General features: G+C 31.1%; 1 protein-coding gene across 2 annotated transcripts in view; it reads left to right on the top strand.

Annotated features, from left to right (window-relative positions):
• LOC125070228 (receptor-type tyrosine-protein phosphatase kappa) overlaps nt 1-25,951 on the top strand; it is a 160,434-nt gene that overhangs the window by 125,093 nt on the left and 9,390 nt on the right. For both annotated transcript variants that reach the window (XM_047679997.1, XM_047679995.1), the window contains 4 exons: nt 5,331-5,449; nt 15,596-15,683; nt 16,868-16,944; nt 23,660-23,794. In XM_047679997.1, the coding sequence (XP_047535953.1) occupies nt 5,331-5,449; nt 15,596-15,683; nt 16,868-16,944; nt 23,660-23,794 (419 nt within the window). The remainder of the gene's footprint in view (nt 1-5,330; nt 5,450-15,595; nt 15,684-16,867; nt 16,945-23,659; nt 23,795-25,951) is intronic.

Raw genomic sequence — 25,951 nt, 5'->3', positions numbered from 1 at the left:
ATATTTCGCGTTTTCATTAAAAATAAAAGCAACTATATATTATAAATACATAGGTATGTATAGAATTATTTTTTCTTATTATTACTGTTAGTGGTTTAAACATTATTTTATGATATTTTTTTCTGTATATTGTCAAGAACAACAGATTGATAATTTAAACCAGCTTACAATTAAGCTTGACAACCCGTAGAACACGCCACTAGACCATCTGGGTGGGTGGTCCACTCATAAATATATTGCCATGTTCCGGTTTGAACGGTGGGAGAGCCAGTGTAATTACACGCGACACATTGAACATTTATCATCTTAGATTCCTTGGTTGACAGCCCATTGGCGGTGTTAGGAATGATTTATACTTCTCGAAGTGCCACTTACTTCAATAATAAAAGTATTACGAAAAAAACGTCTTAAATATATATTCCGAGAAAATAAATTATATATTTTTTTTTCAATCTTAGGTATTGTTTTTTTTAAATATAAATGATAAAAACGAAGATTACCCATTACATTAGATATAAAAGATTTTTTCATATCGGTTCATATATTCTGTTCTGAGTAGAGTTCTGAGAAGATATAGTATTGAATTGAGAACCTCCGTTTTTTTTAAAGTCGGCTAAAAATAAAATCACACAGATCTTAAAAATAGCAATTCTTATCCGGTAAAGCATTACTTTTTAATGATAAATTATGTTTATTATTAATTTTATGCTTGGTGGTGCAGAAAGTCATCATGAAAAATCCTATGTGTTAAATAAAACTCTCACTTAAAAATCAGAAGAGGACATAGTCCAGAAAGACACAAACCTTTTTTATGTACACCTTCTACTGTAGGTGTAGGGTATGTACTGCCAGAATACCTAATGAACAGTGGTTCCTAGGCGTAAATATTAACCGATGATTCTGAGTTCAAATCTACGGCAAGCACTACTGAATTTATCTGCTTAATTTAAATTTATAATTTATTTTGTGCTTGGCGGTGGAAAATATTATGAGGAAATTTCCACGTAGTGGATGCGAATCGGCCACCGGTATCCACCAACCCGCATTAAAGCAGCGTGGTGGAGGAAGCTCCAAACATTCACCTCAAAACGGGAGACTAGGATTTTTTCCAGTGGGACGTTTAAAGGCAGTTACTTTGAGTAGGTCAACCCCAACAAGGTATCGCTTGAGTATATTCGAAACAAAATAAATAGATTATTCAAAATGCCGGCTTCCAACTTAAATGCATTAGCTCTTTAACTATACTTGCCTTTGGTCAGTAAATAATTGGCTATTTTGTACATTTCTTGTACGAGAACATCAACTTTCAATCAGTAATTAATTTTTGTATTCACTAATCGGATAAATCTTTATTCATTTTAAAATGCAATAAGATTGACAGCGCTTTTCAAATTATCTCCGTTTTCCAGCAAATACATTCATTGCTGGTGCTCCAACCTCTTCGTTTCCAATTACAGTTAGCTCGTGTTTTTATTAAGTGTTTGTTTTGCGTCTAAGCTTTCACTTCTCTGCTCAGTGGTCTTCCCAATTTTCCATACTGACATTTTACTGACAGACATAATTGAAAGGGGATTACCATTTTTATATTAATGTTCTGTAGGCTTACTTAAATCATTACTGAAAATCCTATTTACATAAAATTATTTACAACATATATAAATACAAATTAAATTAAATTATAGTTCTCAGAATCTAATGTTATTATTGTCTAGATCAGTATGTGTATCTCATTATTGATTTTCAGTATGAAACAATCAAACAGCAACACTTTGTACTGGTGCGTTCTGATTTGAATGGTGAGTGAGCCAGTCCAATTGCAGTAAGAAAGGATATCTTAAATCTCCTTGGCAGTTTATTGATGACAGCATCTGAAATTGGCTCTGTCAAAATTATTTCACTTTCAACAGTGAAAGTTAAATAACTCTTGTCCGAGCCAATTTCCACGGGTAAAGATTACGACTTACTGCGTGTTGATCACCATTTGTAAACACGTAGTAATTGGCCATCTTTAAGGCAGCCGTTCTTCCTAAAATAAAACATAGATACCGCTACATTTTACTTTTAACATTTATAATTTATAAAAAAAAATATAAATTTAAAAACAAAAAATTCACTTAATTCCACTCTATAAACGTACGTAAAATGTTGTTAAAATGAACTGTAAATAGAAAAGTTCGTGTTGTGCAAAATAGAATCTCGCTTTGGAGTACGTTTTTATTGTAATAAAAGTAACAAAATAATTTTCAACGCTATAACAAGGCTCCCGTATATATCGTATGATATTACATTTACATAATTTACCTTGTGTGTTTTTGTTTTACGTACTCGAGGGTATATATATTTTTTGGACACGTAAGATGAACCACAACTCCGAGAATCATGTTGTGCCAAGTTCTATTATTATTATTTTGTTTATTTTAATATTATGCTTATTATAAGATTTTAAATTAACATGGTTATTTTTATTACTAACAGTATTTGAAACGGGATATTTACCATGTTTTTTATTTTTATTTGGTGGAGCTCGATATTTCGACATTATCTACGAATGTCTTGTTCACGAGACTGACGTTTGCGGGTAGATATTGACGGCATTAGAAGTGTCCATATCGGACTACCTCCTTTCTCGTACGTTTGCTGCGTAAACACTGGTTACCACTACCACTGTCACTTTCACCTTTACTATTTGTTTTATTTGCACTCGAAACTCGATCCCATGTTTTACAAACGAAGCTCACCGTATCGATTCGTGAATTTTTTATATTATTATTCAAGGGTTTGCATAACTTTATCACTGGATTTCATACTTTCAACAGTTGAAACCCATCTTCCCTATTGAAATTACTATATTTAGTAATTTCAATGGCTTCTCCTACCAATCGGGGTATGTAATGGCATTCTGTCGAGAGTATCTGAGCATTATGAAACTCGATCCTATGGTTCGGCCCGGCTTCCAGAAGATGTTCCGCGATGGCTGATTTCTTGATATCATTGTTTTTTACCGCCTTGATATGTTCGTTGATACGACAAGATACCGTACGCTTCGTCTGTCCAACAAAGGATTTCCCACAACTACAATCGATTTTCTATATGTTTATTATACCTAAATCTTAATCGAATATAGTGGGTTCAAATTAGAGCAAGTACTACAGTTTTTATAAACTGTAGTACTTGCTTTAGATTTAAACCATGCTCAAAAAAACCTGTGCAAATTTTACTATGTTGGATGAAAATCTACCACAAGTGTGTACACAATTTGATATCAGAGCAGTTTGATGGAATAAGCTCCTAAACTTATACAGCAGTATAAAATTCACATGATTTATTTTTATATTTAGTAATACTAATAATAATCCGCGTTTCATCATCAAAGTAAAGGATTACACAATACTTTGTCATAAGACACAGAATCTTCACAATAAACGAGTGGATATAAATTTATTTGGCATATACAATTATTAACATTAAGTCCTTAAATAAATACGAATTAAAAACAATTACTGTATAAATCTTGACCGCGCGCAATGGTGGCAAGAATGCTAGCAGCATTTTCCGGTTGAAACGAAATTCCTATCCTCTGGGCAAAAAACGAACCAGTCCTCCTGTCACCAGTGGAGGCAATAAGGCGAAGTGTTATACTGCTCAATATTGAACATGGGTGTCGCAAGCAATATTGACCATTTACCATTGACCATCCGTAGGTCGACAGTAATCATCACAAAAGGTTATGGCTGATTTCTCTCCCTAAATATTTTTTCCGTTATTATCTACTCTTTGACATAAATACGCTACGAGTGTATTTATGAACGCAGAGCAGTTAATATAAGCCTCGTCCTAACGTAGAATTGATGACTTTCAATATCCTTACTAAAAATAATATTGACATTCGGAAATATTTACTATGAAATATTGAATGTTTTTATATAGCTTCGTGAGAGTTTCTTATATTCAAATTTCTTTACATCGCCACCACCAACCTTGGGAACTAAGATGACACGTCCCTTGTGTCTGTAGTTACAGCTGCACATATTTCAAACCAGATTATAACAATATTGAGTATTGTTGTTTGGCGGTAGAATCTGCGATGAGTGGGTGGTATTTACAAAGGTGGGCGTTCACGAGATCCTATCACCAACTAAACGTAAAAAATATCGTGCAAAATTGATAAACGAAACTGTCAATTTAAATTCTCATATACACAACACACACACACACACACATCCTTTAATAGTAACGAAACTTTAACATTTTATAACAAATAAAAATACTATTGATTTATAAAAAAAATACATAGTACTAAAAAGCTGTATAAATAAAAATCACAGTTGGAAAGCATTTGTTATATATCATTTAAACAAGAAATACTGTTTTGGAAACATAAACATTTATCACGAGAAAAAATCGCTCATATCCGTACAATAAAGTACACTGATGACAGGCACTAACATGACATCAAAGATAAGCGTTTTTTGTATAATGGACTTTACTCTTTTATATTAGGATTCATTTGAACTTACTGTAAGAATTGAGTTAAGACAACTGCTTCGGCGTGGAAAGATTAGACTAAGATAATAATAGTACGTTTGATGTGAGGTTTCATTGTACTCTCAGTATGATGTTAGAGTTACAAGTATAATAAACTTGTTTAAATAAATAATTAGGAAGCAAAATAGCATTTAACAATCCGAACTCGGCTTACCATGGCGTAGCTAATTATTACTTTTTTGTACTATATATTTATATCATTACAATTTTTTTTTGGTTGAAATTATTATTTAATGACAGAAAAATAAATCTTCAGAACTGTCGGCGTAGTTCACTAGACCAAGTATCTATAAATGTATATTACAAAATTAAAACTATATTAATTATAATATATATAATATACATATAAAAATTCGATCGTAAAAATGTTCTACAACACGTAGCGTGATATCATCAATATTTATTATGCTAACCTATTTTAATAAAAAAATATTTGATAAAGTTATGATAACTTTAATTTAATTATATATACTTTTATTTATTTCGCGTTTAGAGTACAAATATTTTATAAAACTATTATATTGAAAGCTACATATATCCTATGACACATTAAGCATTTTTATTTAATTTCAAGAAAAGTTACTCAAAAAATTTTTAATTGTTATATGTTAAAAAATATTACAAATTCACGATGTTCATGTCTGCCTACCAAATTGTAAAAGTACTCCAGATATATATTTAACTTATGTATATACGTAGTAGTACTTATTAATAAATATTAATAACAATGTATTAAATTAAGATTATAATAATATTTATATTTTAAATTAAATTTCATTTCACAGCTGACGAGAACGGGTCTATATCCGAGACGATACCGGATCGGCCAGTCGAGTTAAAGAACTTTCCAAAACTCTGCGAGCAGCGGAGAAAATTTCCTGTCCTATACAAGCTCGAGTTTCAGGTAAGAAGCAATTCTAAGAAAACGTTCGGACGTGTGTTTAACGTACTCGGTTAAACTTCAATTTATAAAGCCAGTGTGCATAGCGACAGTATATAATATTTATATATATTTCGCACTTCAACGTAATTATATTTCTTCATCGAGTTATTTAAAAAGTTTTGAAGTTTAAAAATATATAGGTTAAGTAGTTTGTGCTGTGATATAATATTGATTACCTTTGCTGTCTTAGACTTTCTTACTTTATTACTTGGTAGTAGGGCTTTGTGCAAGCAAATCTGGGTAGGCAGCCTCCACCTATGAAATATTCTACCACCAAACAGTAATACTTAGAATTGTTGTATTCCGGTTTGAACAGTGAGTAAGCCAAAGTAATTACAGGCATGGGACATAATATTTCAGATCCCAAGGTTGGTGGCGCATTGGTGATGTAAAGATTTGTTAAAAATTCTTACAGCACCAATGTCTATAGGTGGTGGTTTCCATCAGGTAACCAATTTGCTCGTCCGTTTGCCATATCATTAAAAATAATATACCCGATATTGAATAGTGTACAAAGTGACTGGAGCTAACCTGAATACTCATGTTGTCGTATTATCCAGCCAGTGTAATTAAAATACCGGTTCACATATGTATATACTGTCAAGGCTACTACAACTTACTTAAATGGCAAACAGAACTCTCATACGGCAAAGAGAACTCATTTAAAGGCGGAAGTATAGCTGAAATGTATTTATAGGTTTTGAAATTAGTTTTATTTGTGTATAAATTGTCAAAAACCTATATTTTTCATGCTTATAGTTATCTTACTATTACAATAGTTGCCCTGAAAAGATCTTTATAGCGATAAGCCCAGCTTGGCATAATCTCAACCTACCGTAATCTTGTGTTTAGATGCAATAAAGTAAAATAAGATATGTTTGACACAGCTAAAACGATAACTATTAATATAAATTATAAATACGGGCAAATTCAACAAATAATTATATAAAATGTTATATTATTATTATAATTTTGTAAATGTTATATTATTTTTTGAATTTGCGGCTTTACCGCGCTTTTTTAGCGCCGTTTTACTTCCTTAGGTGTAAAATTTCGTTCTTGGCGGATGCTTGCACCCTTTAAGGAATCTGCCTTCCAAATTTCAAGTCAGTAGGTGAACCTACCCAGGTAGGTGTTATAGTTTCTGAGATTTTGTGATTAATAAGTGAGTGGTATAATATATAAATAAATAAATATGTGATATAGGTTTATTGCAAGAGAATATTATTTCCTAAATACATGAATATAATAAAATCTAATATTTGAACACGCTCTATATAACCAAAATACGGAGAGCCGATGCCAATATTACCCTGCCAAGTCGCCAAAGGCTTTGACGCTGAAAATCTCGCTAATGAAGTAATACTGCACTAATGAAAAAGAGGCCTTAATTAATGATAATTAAAAATTATGCCTGACATTTTTCAAACTCGGAGCGCATATTTTTAATTATAATTTTATATTAAAAAAAGTTAACGTACCGGCTTTTCGTGGGTTCATCTGCGTGTATCTTGTTAAGAATATAAACTGGTCAATGTCTCTCATATATATCTCAACTTAAACCGATACAAAATTAAAATCAAAATATAATGTACAAGGAGGCTTCACAAGCACGTTTGAGTTGCCTTTTATAAAATTAAATTCAAAGTTACCACGGGCTCGGAATGTAGATTATACCAAGAAAATCTGACAAAAACAGACTTTAAGAACTCCCTTTTACCACTTAAATTATATAACAAGTTCATTAATTATATAAAATTGAATTTATTTACTTATATATTGTAAAAAATATAATTACAGTTTCATCTCTTTATTTATTACAGTAAAAGTAAACAAACAAAGACATATCAGGACCTATTATTATAATTGCCAATTAGTTGTTATCCATAATATCAAAGATCAATTTTATCCCGGATGGATGTTGTTACCCCCTAATGCTTCTCAAAGAAAAACAACCTATTCCGATCGAAGAAGAAGGAAAGATAAACAAACTATACGTACGTATTCCGTGCGATTTGTATGTTCATTCATTAGTCAATTATTTATAATGCAACATTTATTCACTCAACTACATATATCCACTTAGATTTAAATTTAAAATAAGTCTCGACAAAAATTTCGCTGACATTTAAAACGCCAATTTTTGCGAATTCATAATGAATACCAAAGATTATTGAAGATCTCCCCAATTATGTCACGTCAAATAAATGTCAAAGTTTTTTTTTATTTCGGGAAGCTTCTGTTATGGATTACTAATAGACTTTATGGATGTGTATAGATATTTGTAAAAATAAACTTATATATTACGTTCGTTGGCCGTAGGACTTTGTGCAAACCCGTCTGGGTAGGTACCATTACCACTCATCAGATATTCTACCGGCAAACAACATAATCGTTATGTTCTGGTTTGAAGGTTGAGTGAGCCAGTGTAACTACAGGCACAAGAGACATAACATCTTAGTTCCCAAGATTGGTGACGCATTGGCGATGTAGCGAATGGTTAATATTTCTTACAGAGCCATTGTCTACGGGCGATGGTAACCACTTATCACCAGGTGCCCCATATGCTGGTCCGTCAAACTATGCCATAAAAAAACAAACAATTATGACGTCATTTTTCATTAACATCTCAGTCTTCGAAATTGCAGTTTAATGCTATACATATGTTTACATGCCTGCTTTAATTCAGTTCCGTTTGACCATGCCTTGACCGTGCGCACTTGAAAATAAACGATCTCAATACACAGTGGGTCGATCGACATTGTCACGTATTTTGTTTTCCTTCGTAGTAGTACTGATTAAATAACCTATCATACACAGTAATAAATAAATTAAAAACAGTTCCGATTAATTTATTCCTCCGTTCGTCTCGGGTTTTTATTTATTTCTTTACCGAACCAGTAGTAATTTTTAGTTTGAATTTGACTAATAGTTTTAGTAAAATAACTGGTTAGGTATCTAACTTAATAATCATGCACGAAGCGCAATCACCAGAACGCTTTTCTATATGATTTATTCATACTTACGACTCTTGTTAGCTAACTGTCAAACGGTTAAATCAATAGAAGATATTTGTTTAAGGAACCAGCCCTTAATATTATTTGACCTGAGCTGAAATCAAATATCAGCTTCGTTTGTGGAAATAAATTGACGTTGTCCATCCGGTTAACATAGCTTAGCTGTCACTTGTACGAATAAATACAACATTCTGGAGAGCATAGTATGGTTTTAGAAGTAATTTTATTTTAAAAAATGTAAACAGTATAGTGTGTGCTTGTATATGACCTATTGCTGATCGAAGGTCTCCTCTACTTTTTAGAAGGTTTGAATCTTATTCTACGATGCGACGTCAATACGGGTTGGTGGATAAACATATGGCATAATTTCATCCGACAAACATAGACGTATGTATATTTCATTACGATGTTTCCTTAAACGCAACATTTTGTATATTTGACCCATCCATATGCGGTTCTATGTTCTAACTTTCTTATCGGAAATCTCGTGAAAAAAGTAAGTCTTCAAGTTTTTTAACAAAAACATATTTTCTTTAAACTGGCGCCACTAACAATTTTCCTTTATTATCTTGCTCATTCACGTTCTGAGTTGGTTCTCAGCCAATAAACTTTACCTTATCAAGGCAAACTGAAGCTCAGAGATAGAAAATATAATTTCCTAAATTACTGGTATACTATTTCTCGCATCTTATTATAACTTGTTTGTACCGTCTTCTGTCAGAATTCACTTCGTATCTCACTCGTGAAATGTTTAAACTTGTATGGTTTTATACGAGACTCATTTAAATGTCATAATTGTTATTATAACCAATGTCGCTTATCACTTTCTGTAATTTCCCGATCGTGTTCTCTATTAGGTTAATTCAATTTGTCAAATATATATTAGTACACATGTCGTATTTAACAATACAATAAAACGGAGCCTAGCTATGTAAAAAAATGCAGGTTCGAACCTGACCCCTATTGTCTTCTATTGGGCTATTGTCGACCCCACTACTAGCAAAAACTTCAAGCTAATATTCCTATTTACTTAATTAAGGGGGATTTCCAATTCCTTAAAGAACTCATACTCATTACCGATATTGTAAATTCTAATGATATCTAACTATCTATCTATTCTAATTAATATGATTATATTATACTCATCCCTTATTTATTTTACATTCTTCTTCCTAAAGTTTATATACAATAATATTTTTTACATTATACATTAATCGTATACAAGGTATATTGATAAATTTTAAGATATCGCTGTTTATTGTATTTTGAGAGTTTTTTATATAGAAATCAAATGTAATTAAACATTTACTTTGTTTGTGAAATTTTATTCTTACGAACGTAAGCAAATCATATTTCGCAAGCCACATAAAATTCCAACGAATAATTAAATTTTGTGGACGTCAGTGTTTTAATTAGCTGAAACATATTCTGACCACATCATTTCTATTTGCGTTTCTTACTCAAAGCATTTTATGTAAAGAATACAATTCTATAAATAATGTTCTGTGGGTAAGTTTTTTCTTTATTTATAAAATTATATTATACCATTCATTGTAAAGAAAAACATTTTTATGTTGTTCAACTATTTTTTTTTATTTTTCCAAAATGGCGTAACTACTTACAACAACAAGAAAATTTAAACTCATATTTTCTTATTATTAAATATTTATTGTATAACTACAAAAAGATTGACTTTTTGATTGGTAGTCAATTGGTTAAATCAAAATTAGTTGTTTATACAACCACTTGTGCCTTTTTTCTTTTGAACAAATATAACAGTAGTTTTATCTGTACGACTTTATAGTTGAAAATAATAAGCAGTGAAATATTAATTACTTATTTAAAAAACCTTCACGAATTTTCCGTAGAGGTTTACGTAACGTATCTGATGAGCGTAGCAAGCGTAGCACTCGCGTAGACTTTGTAGCCCCTTATTAAAAATCTCATGCATTCAAGCGTACTTTTAAGTTATACTTTAAAGATTTATATTTAAATAAAAGTATATTGAATAGATTTAAAAGAAATTAAAAAAGTTCACTTCTCGTTGAATGAATGAGCAGTGAATATATTATGTGTTGCTTTACGGCTCTCATATATAGATTTCATGTCCATTCTAAGCTTGTGTGTATAATTTTTACTTAATATTTCTTAAAACACATTTTCATAACTTTTCTATATTTAAAATTTTCAAATTATCTATACTAATATTATAAACGCGAAGGTAACAGATTACCAATTTAGATGAAATTTGATAAGAAGATAGTTTGATTACCGGATAAGGATATAGGCTACTTTTTTAATTCACCTCTCTGGAGCTATAAAGCGTGGTGGTAAATTTTGTGTCGGCCTTATAAAGTTACGGCTTGTGTGCTATTGGTAAAGTTTTATAAATTTCGTGCAAATAAAGCCACAGTTTCAACTAATTCTTATATAAATGAACTGTAATTTACAAATCACTTAAGAACTTAAGTCAATCTCATATCTCATTGGTAAGCAGCAAACGTACTTTTGAACTTCGCTTTTATTAAATATGAAGTATAATCCGCCCAAAAGAAGTTATAAACGATTTTAATAATGTCACTTGGAGTGCAAAGCGACAGATAGTAGCCGCGGTAAGCCCTTTAAATCCAGTTAAAAGATGTCCCTTACGAGCAAGATTGCACTTTCTATGAGCGTTTTATCATTCCGTCGGTAAAACATAAATTTTCTCTTTATTTAATGTTTTTCGAATTTCGTTGAATAACTGATGTTTTATATATATATTAATTTTAAAACTAATGCTTTGTTGTTTGCGTGAGTGGACAGTTCGGAGCGGATACTTCGGCGAGTTATATTATGATTCATTTTATGAAGTTGATCTTTAATCCTTCTAAGAATTGGAGATGTAAAACGTGCCTCAAAAAGTAGTTCATACGACAAATATTTCTTGATTGTGTGAGATCACTACGCCATTTTTATTAAGCAGGTTTTAAAATGTGCTCATGCACTAAAATATATTTTATTTTATTTGTTAAGTATTTGTTAGAAAAAGACCACTATGGTGAATAAAGGCGGAAATTAAAATATTGTTTTGTTGAAGTTTTCAATGTTACGTAAACATTTATTATAAAACATAAAAACTGGCGGAAAGCAACTACTTAGTAAGTTATGTTCCCGTTCCAGTTTGAAGGATGAGCACAAGAGACTCTTTAGTTCCGAAAGATAGTAGCGCGTTGGCGATGCAGTAAATGACCTTGCATGCCCACCTAACTATTACAAATAAAAATCTCTATGTCATATCAATCATTAATATATCGGAGCAATATTTTTGTTTCATGAATGATTTTGAAGTGATTTCACACTGTTTCTATTGCATAATTTCAATATCTACATATTTATATATGTAATTCTTCATAAATATTTAATAAAGTTGTTAATAAACTATACGATTCTCCCTTTGATTCTACTATACACTATGTTCACAAATATACGTATATGTAATAACAACAAGACAGTATTTACAGCACTAAGCCAAGTTTAATTAAATTAAAATCCACTTATAAGTTGCCGCTTGGTCGTGCCTTATGGCGAACGAATCATTACATTATAAAGAGGATAAACTTGATGTAAATGGTATCTTTTTAACGTTATGCAAAAAATCGCGTGCATTGGATAATACGCTAAAAGGCAGTATACTGCTGACATTCGTAATAAATCAAAAATAAAATGTCGGAAATACATATAAAGCGACTTCACAATACTACAGTCTATATGAAGTTTAAACAATAATTTTGACCGCATGTGGTTCACATACGATAAATTTTGTGTCGGCCTTATAAAGTTATCCATTATTTTTATAGAAGAAACACTTATTAAATGTTGGCAATACCATTATTTTACTCAGCCAAATAATGCCGCCTGCCTACCACATCGAACTCAAATCATTCAGATTGATGCCGAAATAAAGTACGAGCATTCTGAGTAATGTTAAATCTGTATATTATTTTTAAGAATAACAACTAAAACTATTCTCAGTAGAAGTTTATTTCAAATCAATACTAGCTTTGAATTTAATTTAATTTTAATGAGCTAAATATCATTTATAGGAATCCGCTAGCCAGTGGGCCATCTCTATATATGGTAGGGCATTTATTTAACTGCCAAACCCAATGTGTATTGTTCCATTGCAACTATTCGTAACAGCTTTAGAGTGATTAATATATAAAAAAGGCGTAAGTACTTAATTTTATTTGTTTGTTAGTTTATTAACAAGTTTATTAAATATTTATAAATAATTATATAAATAAGTATATTTTCAAATTATATATACAATGTAAAAAAAATCTTCAATTCCACAATTAAGTCTTTAATAAATATTGGATAAACCTACTAAATAGGAAATCATGTTTTTCTACACAGTGATTGTTAAAGTTTATAACTTTTATTGCAGTCGTGTGAAATTGTTCGGGCCAAGTTGTATCTGTGTCAACTCGATGGTCGAATAATATTTTAGTTTAAATTCATTGCTAAATACCTGCCATAGATACTAAATCAAGGATACGTTTTCAACTTAGTAGTAAGAACTGTTTTACAGTAGTAATAGAGTATAATTATAGCTTTTTAGATAACTTTATATTTATTTAAAACTTGTAAATAGTTTCTCACAATCTGTCACATGTCTTAAATGATTATAATCATTATTCATATATCATCGTTTACGTATCGTTGTCTACTTATTGGGTTGAACCAGTTGGTAGCGTATAATTTTGATTAATGAGAAAGAACCACCTGCTGCAGACGTTTGAAACATTTGTTAGGAAAATTAACTAAAATTGGGAAACGTTTCAAGTGTAAAATAATAATGGACGCAAAATATCCTAAGATCATATTAACGTAAAATCAATAATGTATTCAAAATTAACGATGTTTTTTTATTTTTATTTATAAACAAAATAAATTACTACTTAGTAGAGATTTGTGAATACCGTCGGAGTAGTTACCACCCACTCTGATATTTTATCGCCAAACAGCAATACATACCTTTGTTGTATTCTGGTCTGAAGGTTAAGTGAGCCAGTGGAACTACAGGCACAAGGCATGGAACATCTTAGCTCTCACGGTTGGTGGCGCATTGGATATCTAAGGAATGGTTAATATTTCTTATAGCGCCATTGTATATGGGCGGTGGTGAATACAAATAATAATAAGAATAATGGTGGTGGTGGTGGTAGCTCATTAGCCCGATCGACTACCTAAAATAAAATGACCTTATTTTTTATTAAAGGCATTTTTAAAACGTCAATTTTTGCCTGTCAATTCACTGAACACAAAATTATCGATTGGCGAGTGCTTAAGACGGCTTTATTAGTGAAGTATCCTTTGATCTTCCCTCAACTTTGATCCCGTGAGATTGATCTTATTTCATTGAATAGAACACCTAGCCTCAAATTTTGTTAAAGACATTTTTCATATAAAATCAAAAAGCAACCTCAAAGACTTGTATAGTATACTTCTAAGAATATAATTCATTCTTATCACTGTCAATAGTCTAAAAAATTACGAAACCCAGCTACTTAAACAATAATATTGCTTAATAAAACATACCCCGAATCTCGTTTCTTACACGAAACATCTTCTGCGTTACAAAAAACAACATTTAATATTATTAGTATAGATTATTTTGAAAAAGGTTTAAATTTATTTATATATATGGCTTAATTGCACAAGCTAACCCTTTGTCATAAATCCATTTCTTAACCTGTGATCACTTCAAAAGATTAATTTACCGTAATTTTCACCAAGATAAGAGAATATAAAATACGTATACAATATCACGACCCCATTTTGAATTCTATTTTTGAATATTCATTAACTGAAAGTAAAAGGTCAGGCGATATTTTTAAGTATTCCGAAGCGAAGTGTTTGGTAACATCTCTCGCTCCACTGACACTGAACCGCTCCGTTGGAAACTAATGAACTAGTTAATTATGAACAAGTTTCAACGATTTGTGGAGTTTCATATTTAAAGTTATTAAGGTTATTTCATTAAAATACCAGCACTCACCCGAGGTTTCAACCATGTTCAATTTTTAGTATATTAAAATCCTAAAACCTAATAATATTAATGGAAGGAAAATTACGCTTTTCTATCCTCATCGGTTTTGGTTTTTTAAATTTCTTAACGTTCTTGTCAAACACCGTTGTAATTTTTACCTATTTTGATTATTCCCGAACAAATAGACTCAAACACGACGCTTTGGAAACAAACCCTGACTGAAACCATTAACGAATTATTGGGTTTTGTTATTTAAAAATTCTCAAAAGCATAGTCTGAGTATTTTGACATTTTAACCTTTTGACTGCCGTAGCCGAAACCGGTGAGAACATTGATTCTCTTTTATTTCAAGTCTAAAATCTAACAGAAATATCACTGTGTGATATATTATTATCTCAGCTCATGGCTCTCGTTATTTCATCGTCAGACGAAAGTACGTCCAAGCAACCCCCTTACCCCTTTACTTTATTTTCGAGGAGGGAAGGTTGTTCGAGGTATAATAATATTTACATTTGTAATTTGTAAATCGCATTAACCAAACCTTGCCCTCACCAAAGCGTCTGTGAAGCGTATATTATTGTATCCCTTATGCCTGTTGTTATAGGCTTCTGCAAATGTTATCATAAATAATTAGAACAAAAGTGCTTAGAGAATGAAAACCTGACGAATTTTATTTGTAATCCGTCCTCGATTCGTCAATGCGATGTGAATAATTGAGTTCCATTTGACAAAACATATTTACCGATTTAAAAATAAAATGACGATGTTCCACTGGGCGAAATGTTTTTGGCATAAACAATGTCGGGTAGAAAAAAATATCTATCTTTATTTTCGAAAATAAAATAGAGCCACTTCTTGAGGTTGTCTTAAAAATTAACTGAGGGAAAAAATAGTTAATTGCATTTTGTCGAAAGACCATAATTCCCAGGTGCAATCGGAAAAACTTTTCCATTGCAGTGTTTTAAGAAGGATATACTGACCACAAATAAAATAAACGTATTAAATTTTATAGACCTAATAAAAATAAAACAACTAATCAGTCTTTTGTTTTTACAGACAGCAATCAAGGTAGAACCGCACGCATGTCGTCACGCACAGAAGAAGACCAATCTACACAAGAATCAGAATCAAAAAGTAACTCCATGTAAGTTATAAAAATTCAACATATATATCATTTAGCCGACTGCTTACTATCAGTAGTAGTTGCTAGTGTCTTTACATTTACGAAAAAAACTTTAAGGTGTACTAAGGTCACTTCAGTCTGCTTCAGTCAGAAGTGATATGTATAATTTAAAAATGTTACGTGTTACAACGTGAATAAACTCAAACTCAACTCAAACTCAAATTCCTTTATTCAATATAGAAGCATTACACTTTCTTATTGATGGTCAAATTAAACACTACCACCGGTTCGGAAAAGGAAACACCCCGACCTGAGAAGAACCGGCGAAAGAAACTCAGTTTATAGTTTATATTCAACGTTATATTCGAATAACAAATGTTAGCTTACAATAATATTTAAGGTTATGCACCAGCTTAAAAGTCAATTTGAAATTGCAATAGCAAGTTTATTGAGCTATAGGAATCGTAATTAAACTACATAATTCTGACAATCGCGGTATTGTCACGTTTGAAAATAGAATTAAATACGCATTTCCGGGATTAAATTCTGTATGCTAATTCTGCCTAGATACTATGTGACCATCAAATAGGTTTCATTTCATTTCATTGTTAGTGTGATTAAATGGTGAGATTTACGAGATCCTACACAATATCGTTGCGGTTACATCAGTGTTGCACATACTGTTCCGCCCCTATCTGTGTGGTTTTAACGTTGTACTGCAATTTACTCAAAAAGGTTATATTAACCCTCCTGAATAAATGGCCTATAACTCAAAAAGATTCTTTCAAATCGAACTAGAAGTTTGTGAGATTTGCACGTTCAAACATACAAACACTTCTATCGAATAAAAATATCACATATTGAAACTAGGTTCGCTCGCTTTGTTGAGCGTTTAAATTATCTTTGGTAAAAAAAAGGAATTAAGAGAATGAGATTAATATTAGGTACATGTTTATTATACAATCTTTTATAAACAATTCAAATTACAAGAAAGCTTTATTTAACTAGAAAATAACTGTTTCAAAACTTTTATGTAAAAAAAACATTAAACCTATATTACAATATACACAAAGGAAATCTCCGCTTGAACGAAATTGAATCTGGCTTTACAATATTTCACATGTTCCAGTCTCTTATTTTAAAACTTAATCAAAGCAATAATTGTATTTAAAGCGATGTCGTATTAATAAAGTGTTCATTTGCAGATGACTACAACAGAGTGGTGCTGCAAACGGTCGACAGAGAACCCGACTCGGATTACATAAATGCTTCCTATATAGATGTAAGTACAAAACACCTATTAATGTATAAAGATCTACCAAACTTTGTACGTAAAGTAAAATTGAAGTAATAAATTACTCACAACGGTGCAACAGCTTCATCATTGTTTAAGCAGGTGTGAAGCTTTGTCAATCAGCTCCGATGAGTGTTGGTGATTAGACATCAGTGGCGTAGCAAGGATCCCTGATTCAAGGGACTCCAAACGATTCTTGTATTTCAAAATTTTTTTTCAACGAAATCGCTTTTTGACTTAAAAAAACTGCGAGAAAAATAAAAATGTTCCAAATTTAACGGAGACAACAAGGTACATAATCGATGCTATGTTTAAATAGACAGGACTATTAGGAATCATAAAGACTAGTTACGCCATGTGGCAGAATTGCATCCTAAACATGGTTTGCTAATGATCCGTTAAACTGCGATGACTTAATGGGTTAAAAACACTAAAACTGTAAGTCAAGAAAATTAATGCAGTATACCGCGGAACATTTACAGAAATAATGTAATTTGAAGAGTTTCCCCTCATTCTCGTTTCAGTCGCCGTCGTCTTTTAATAAACTTCGTGGTCGCAAACTTTGCGCCCTCGTTAGCTGTCGTCGGATACCTAGAAGTTACTTTTAAATAAATGAGAACATTCCAGAATCTGATCATTGGAGCTTAGAAGATATTTATATCGTCTTTCATTCTCTATTCGTAACAAGTTCCTTCTTTAATATTTTATTTGAAAACCATTAGTGGTATGGTATTTTTTTAATTAAAACAAATAAACATTTAGTATGTGAACCAAAGTATCAATCTGTTGCGTTTAGCTACTTACACACATGCACGCCCCCGCAGAGACATACACACAGGCATAAACACACACATGCAAAAATACGCGAATACATACACATTCATTTATGATCCTGAATTCTTTACCAGACCACCCTGACCACCAGATCCTGAATTCTTTACCAGACCAGCCAGTAATTTTATGTAACTTTTATTTGATTTTAATTTGGTTAATTTATCGATAATAAGTGATATTCCAATTCGATTCTTTAACAAACGTGAGCTGGGTAAGAATCCCGTGATGTCAATGAAAAGTAAAAATAACATTGAAGGAATTCATATTAGTTGAGAATATTTCTAAGTATAAGTAAAGTAACAGCGTGTAAATGCCTTATATGTAACGTATTTTACTTCAGCAGTCTGTCTATAAGCATCCTCACAGCTGGGGTAAAAGCTCTCCTTTTTGACGAGAAGGTTTTAAGCTTACTCCACCACTCTGCTCCAAAGCGAGTCTGCAGATATACATGGAAGATTTTTATCCGCCACATTCAGGTTTTCTCGCCGCTGAGTACGGGATCGATTATAAACAAAAATTAAGTTTGAATGGGAAATCATCTATTAATGTGTCACGTCTTCAAACCACAACAAATATTTAATCAGTTGGTGTAGTAAAATAATTAAATTAAGATTCATTTGTGAGCAATGTTACCTAAATCACGCTAGTATCAATAACTGAAAGCAATGCCACGTTGCAAAATGTACTTGGAATAGCAATGGAAGCTGAAATTCACAAAAGATCAGCACAAGATTGCAAAATTTTTAAAATTCATTTTATCTGTTCTCGCATTTCTGCTCCGGTTTTTATTAAAATTCAGTGTAATTTTTCTTAAGTTAAGTGCGATAAGACATTCAAATCATTTTAACGACCTTTTTAAATCTTCTTAGAACTTCAAAGTTTTATTTTATTTGTAGTAAAAGTAAACTACATTACATATATTGCTTCACGTTTTAAGTTAAGATAATGACCAGAAGAGAAACGAAAGATTCTTGTCTGTCGGCAAAATACTTAACTAGGGATTCAACATTTTATGTCCCTTGAGCCTGCTATTACGAGGACTCTCTTCAGGCTGGAATATTAACATACATACCTGAATATTAATGAGTAAGTAATTACTACCTAGACAGACTATTCCTACCAGCATACAGAAAAAGCGATTGGGCTGGACTTATATACTCCGTCATTATGATCAAAAGCAAAAAAGCAAGCCAAAAATGAACAAAAACAATTTAGAAAAACAATTGTTATAAATAAAATTTTATCATTATCGTTACAAATAAATTCTATTTTATTTTGTACAAACAAAAATCGTGTATGAATACTACAAACGACCATATATCTTTGGTCTTCAGCTTTGGTACTTTATAAACCCATGGATGTAGAAAACACATGGCGTAGTGATTTATGACTGCAGAAAAACCTCCATCACTTGGTCCTCTAAGTGTCAACGCTTAGGGGAAGAAAAGGGTTTATTACATAACATCGACCCGAGAAGATTTACATAAACAACGTAGACAATGAATAATTCTTGGATTTTTTGAAAAAATCCGTTCCAATATAACTATTGACTTATAAACTTCATCCGAATTACGTTCGAGTGTTGGCAAAATTCTAGCAGTATTTTCCCCTTGAACCGTGCAAACTCTGCTACTTCTACTACAAACGGAGTTAACTACGCAAAAGATCTCTCAAGACTTTTTTTGCGTCTTAACTTCCAAAATGTTTTAACTTAAGGTACTATACAAAGTAATTTTCCTGATACTCGACAGGTTAATCAACGCAAATCGTCCTGCAAAAGGCCCTTCTCGGAAAATTAGGGTTATCCGTCGAGTTACTAGCCATTATCACGACCAATTTAAATTTCTTTATGAAGTGACAGTTGTCCGTTCATTTAAAACTTTCCTTTAAATGTCTTTAACAGGAGATGCCAATTAAATTTCTCTTCACCTCAGGCTTGTTTAATAATAATTTTACTTTATAATATTATTCACAAACTTTTTGTATTCCTTGGGGATTCTTTAGAGAAATTGATTACCTAAAACATACGTTATTTGAATTGAAAACAAATATTACGAAATATAAATAAAATCTTTCAACTAAGTAAGTATTCATATTGAGTTCTTAGCACATAGACTCCTGTTCCCGAAGCATCATGGTTATAAATACTGTTTTATTTATTTATTTACGAAGGCATGGTCTTCCTATCGCGTATGAATATTGGTACTGTGCAGAAATTGTAAAGCATAACACTTTTAAGCATTGCCAACCATACGTTTCGATATTTTATGTCACAGTTTTTAATAACACAATCTGATTCTTTTTATAAAATACGAAGGCGGACGGAAAATTGGGTCACCTAGTATTAAGTGCTCACCATCGCCCGATGTAAGAAATATTAACCATTTCTCACATTGCCAAAGCTCTGACAACATCAGAAACGTTAAGTCCCTTGTTCATAACACTAGCTCACTCCAACCTGAACACGAGAATATTGAATATTGATTGCTGTTAACAGTAAAATATGTAATGAGATAGTTGTACCCACCAAGATTGGCTTGCAGTAACACCTAGTACTACTCTTTAACTAGAATACATCAATGAGAATGTGGTACATACCCAGATGACCCTGAACAAAATTTAAATACCTGCATTACATTGTTTTTATACAACAAGTAATCGAATATTTTCCCTGATCAAGGTACAAAGTAAAGCAACTTTATACATTTCCAAAAATAAATACAGAACACAATTCATATAATTTTTCATTCTTTCTCAAACAAATGAAAGTATCTGATGAAATCATACATTTCGTAAAATTTAATTGTGCTGTTTGTTAACGAGATGTTTCGCATATAAGGTAAATATCATATGGAAATAACTCGACAACTTGCAAATTAAATATTTTAAATGTGGAATCATTAAAAATTTAACTTTTCTGTTAAAGAAGATGTGAAATCCATTTAAGGAGCTTTTATATATTTCTACCGTTTATCATAAAATGTGATTTTAATTTTTGAATGTTACTGAAACGATAAATTTGTTTTCAAGTATTCGACGCAATTCGTCTTATATTCTTCACAACTGTTGCTGCCATTCTCATAGTTATTTAACGATTACTTAAGGCAATTCTATGATTTATGTATCAAATCTATACTCAAGAGAGCAAACCGTTGGATATTTTTGAGTATAGAAGTAAAACAGATAATGCCGTGTTTAAATAATGACTTTAATTTTTTTCATAGATCACGTAATAATTTAATTTACCATCTTTAAGCAAAAGAGATATTTTGTGTAAAAGTTTTAATAATCATTTTTGCTTTGACAGATATTATCTGATTGATGTGATACTCTTCTTATAATACATTAATATGTTATATATTTTTTTAAATATAGTTTATTGCGTCATCGTAGTCGGAGATAAATCGTCAGTCCCGTATTTTCAAAGTGGTGAATGTTGCCAAATTGTGACTGATAAGGAAAAACTCTTTTAGCATTTTAAAATATTTACTGAATAGGTTTAAACATAGTACTCCCTTAATAAGAGCGACTTAAACTATTTTTATGATAGAATAAATAAAAAGATAAAACCCATTTGTGTATATGTGATACTATGATTTTAAGCGTTTAGTTCCTTCGTCGGTATCCAATCCTGACTGTAATAAGGACATCTATTAAAAAAAAAAAAGAATCGTCACCGGAGCAGAACATTTACTTTGTGCGTTTATGTAAGTCCGTCTGGGTAGGTATCCCAATCATTAGATATTCTATCGCCAGACAGCAATACTTAGTACTGTTGTGTTCCGATTTTAAGGGTAAATGAGCCAGTGAAACTGTAAGCACATTGGACATAACTTCTTAACTCACAAGGTTGGTGGCATATTGGCGTGATGTAAGGAATGGTTTATACAATAAAACAGCGCCCACGGTCGGTAGGGACTTCTCCGCCTATCTATTACATTAAAAAAAAAAGTGTAAAAATTTAACTCCGTACGATAAGGCAGTGGTTTTAATTAAGCTTTCAAGATTTAACTTAAACAAACAATACACAAAAAAAAACTTTCTCGCACTTCCTAAGGTTGGCTGGTAGATATTGCTTTTAGCATTAATCCCGCCTTTTGTACAATATACTACGCAATTTAAGATTTATTTTATGAAACAGTTCCTTTTATACTATACATAAATAAAACTTTACATCATACAGATACGATTCATCCTTTCCATCAAAGTGTTCATCACAGTACAATAGAATTAGGCAATTTCCAACACATTACGCCGGTCTTGTGGAAGAAATCGTTGCTTTTATTAGACCTTTTTGTAGGGGACCAGTGATCTTATCACCATAATGATATATTATGACTTATTTAAAGAAAACTACTTGAATGTAATATTAACGACAAATCAAAACGAGTTTATACGATAGATATATTTGTATTGTTTATTTATTATATTTTTTATTTTAGGAATTCAAACGATCAATTAGGTCGCTTGATAGGAATTTGCTCATAGATACTGGTCGGGGTCTGATCACTCGTTAAGAAATATAAAACGTAATACTGTTACTGCAATGCCACCGGGATCTAAGATGCTATGTTTTTTTGAACAATTTGTTATAAAATAATCGAAGCGTTCGCCTTCAAACAATACAAGTTTTGCTGTTTGCTGATATAATCCCTAATAAATGAATATAACACTACCTATACAAACAGGCTTGCACAAAGATTTACCACTAAGTAAAATAATATAAGTATAATTAAACTGATTCCTTTACAAATATATTATTTCTAAGATATAAAACTGACTTTTCACTGGTTTCGCATCATTTTGCCGGAAATTTTACACTCCCCACAATTTACACGGTAAATTTCAAACAAGGTCGAGTGGTTATTAAGGATAAAATTTAATTTGTGTCACACAAATTATACGTGTACAAAGTTACATAACATAACCTAAAATATGTTGAGCTCTTCTGAAATAGTTTAAATATTGAACTTATGTGCTATAATCTATTAGGTTTATAAATAAATGAAAAATGCATTCTTATTTAAAAAAAAAATTAATGTAATCTTTGCGTTTTTATTTTGTTATCAATAAAGTAATTTCGACCTATAGTGTTGTATATAATTATTACAACCTTTTTGAATAAATAATAAAAAATAATAATATGAACTAAAACATGTTTGAAATATTCTAAGCAGCCTAAATGCAAAATATCTTACATAGACAAAACTGAAAATAATTCATTAGTTTAGTAACATAAAATGTTTTCAATTTCTTTGAACCCTTAATCGAAATAATTTGAATACTATATTATATAATTGTATATAATTGTTTCTTTGTCATTTATTTAGTTTTTATATAAAGCGTCTTTTGGTGCGTTTCGATGATGAGACGGTCTCGTATATTTACGGGTAACAAAATAACGCTCTCTTAAGCCATCATGCTCTTAACTCGTTTTGCGTGACAAAAATATCAAAGACTTCGTTACTATATATAAGGTATAGCAAAAAGAAAAAAAAAATGTTATCGAATAAAAAAATGTAAAAATAAAATAAAAACAGAGGGGCTTGTTTGAATTGTAAATTGTAAAGGCACGGTTGTTAAAGTTTACAATTATTCTCCGTTAAGTCTTTTGCAAACAAAAAATTACTTACTGCTTTATAACTATATAAAATAGATTATCTTAGTGCTCTCAATTATTCAATGAAATCCCTTTAATTTAAACAGTTCACAATGAATATTGTTCTCAAACATAATATATATTCGGCATGAATGATCTTGTCTTCCTATTCAAACAGTAGTGAATCAATTAACGCCATCTATTGGTAAAATCAGGCAATTGTAAATTTAAAGTTAACATTGTATATAATGTCTTTATTTTTTTTAACAGAGTATATTAAAGCCGAACGCGTACATAGTGACTCAGGGGCCAACAGAAGAAACGGTGGTCTCATTCTGGCGTATGATCTGGCAGGAACGGGCAGCCGCTATCGTCATGCTCACCAAGACCTTCGATTTTATCAAGGTAATATAAAACTCTCATAATATAACAACGAGAACCTAGCTTTACGTTGTGTAATTGTACCTTTTTGACACAGAAAATAATCAAAATCAAAATATACTTTATTTAAGAAGGATTTTACAAGGTCTTTTGAATTGACATTTTACAAAACTATATTAAAAGTAAAGCTACTCCCGGTTCGGAACGTAGATTCTACTGAAATGAACCAGCAATAAACTCAGTAGTTACGCGTTTCCAATATTTTAAATGCAATATGTTACTTAAATACAATTAAATATAATAATTCCTGACTGAAAGTCAACAAGTATTAGCTCCACGCTTTTTTATCATCTATATAATCGTGTTAAAGCATATGCTTTATTTATTAATGTTTTTTTTTAACAAATGATTTGAATGTATGAATATTTTGTATAATTATGTATTTAAAAGAAATATTAAATCATATATTTATTTAGTTTAGTTTTTATTAAAAAGAAACTTATAATATTGTACTTCCTACAAAAGATTAAAAAAATCACTTATCCTTAAAATACCAAGACAATAACACAAGAAACAAAAAAATATTTATATTTAATTATTATTTTATACTTTTTGTATAATTGTTTCTATAAGAATACGTAAGTTGCAATTTTTTGTTTCCGAACAAAAACTAAATAACATTAAGGAAATATTTCATCAGTTTCTGAGCAGTTAGTGTTAAATAAATCTTACATAGACAAAACTGAAAATAATTCCATCTCAACATTAGTTCATCAAATTGCCCCAGCTCGATTTAATTTCAAAATTAGAACAACAATTTACATACATTGACAGTGATAAAATGGAGTGCAAATTCAGAAACAAAATTGAAATTAAGGTATTTCATTCGCCCTCATTCTCTTTCATCGTGATTACGATGTGAATTTGTCACTTTCACACCCCCTATTTTGTGGAAACGAATTATAAGAACACTTACGCAACCCTTTCGGCACTTATAGCGAGGGCACTTGATCTTATTATTATTACATTATTATGAGCTATGCATATTTTCCACAGATTAAAAATGATTTGATGGATCGATAAACGAAGACGTAAATACTAAAATGTGGCTATGTTTTATTAATTCAATAGACGAGAATGCTCGACAATGTATCTTTTAAAAAATTAATGAGATATTGAAGAAAAATTATTAATTAAATACGTAGTCATATACAAATACTTCTACGAATACAAAGTTTAAATAAATAACATCGTGATAACATTTCTGAAGATTTCAACGAAAATCATTGTACTTGGCTGTCTTTCCTCTCGACTTTCTTTTAAAATGAGCGATAATTGGGAATAAATTCTGCGGCTGCGAAATTTATTTTCAAGCCTTCTGAGTTTTACAACGAAGTGATTTTAAATCACAAAGACCTCTTAATCTTAAAGAGTTTCAAGTGCATTTTAAATATACCTTTTAAAATAAATCTTTTTTCAAGTAGGCTTTTACAAGCACTTTTGAATCGTCATTTCACAAGATTAAATCAAACGTTGTTACCGGTTCGGAATGTAGATTCTACCGGAAAGTACTAACAAGATTTTTTATACAGATTAATTCACACTCCGTAAGGTATACTTCCTACTCCTGGGCAAAAGCACTGGAACTTATTCCTCCAAACAAATTTAATCCTCTACATTCGATTAACTTCCACGTATATATCCAACGCACCATATCGGTACATATATAACATATAAAAAATATACATTTCATAACATAATATGAATCTGTTTTTAAAAGCAAACTACTTAAATAAACCTTGTAACCTTTTGACCCTGACAAAATGTAAAACAATTTATTTATTATATAAGTAATAGACGCTACCCTCTACCCTCGCCTCAATAAAGCTAGGGGATGTTTCAGGGAATACTTTCGCTTCATTTGACCAAGCCGTCATACCGAGGCGGAATATTTGAGGTTAAGTCCCCCGACACGGGAATATTTTCCGCAACTTTTATGGATAACATCATAACTGAACCGTCGTTTTTCATTCCTTTCGTATCTCTATAAATAACTATCCCTGAATGGTATTTCGAATTATCTGATCAAGAATATAAGAGAATCAGTAATTTTAGTTGAAAACAGTTTGTTTATAAAAATAAAAATTTAGAAGCATATTAAATTTATGGGTAGGTAGACGA

Source organism: Vanessa atalanta, chromosome 17 (assembly GCF_905147765.1).
Source record: "Vanessa atalanta chromosome 17, ilVanAtal1.2, whole genome shotgun sequence".
Lineage (NCBI taxonomy): Eukaryota > Metazoa > Arthropoda > Insecta > Lepidoptera > Nymphalidae > Vanessa > Vanessa atalanta.
This window is presented reverse-complemented; position numbering and strand designations above follow the sequence as displayed.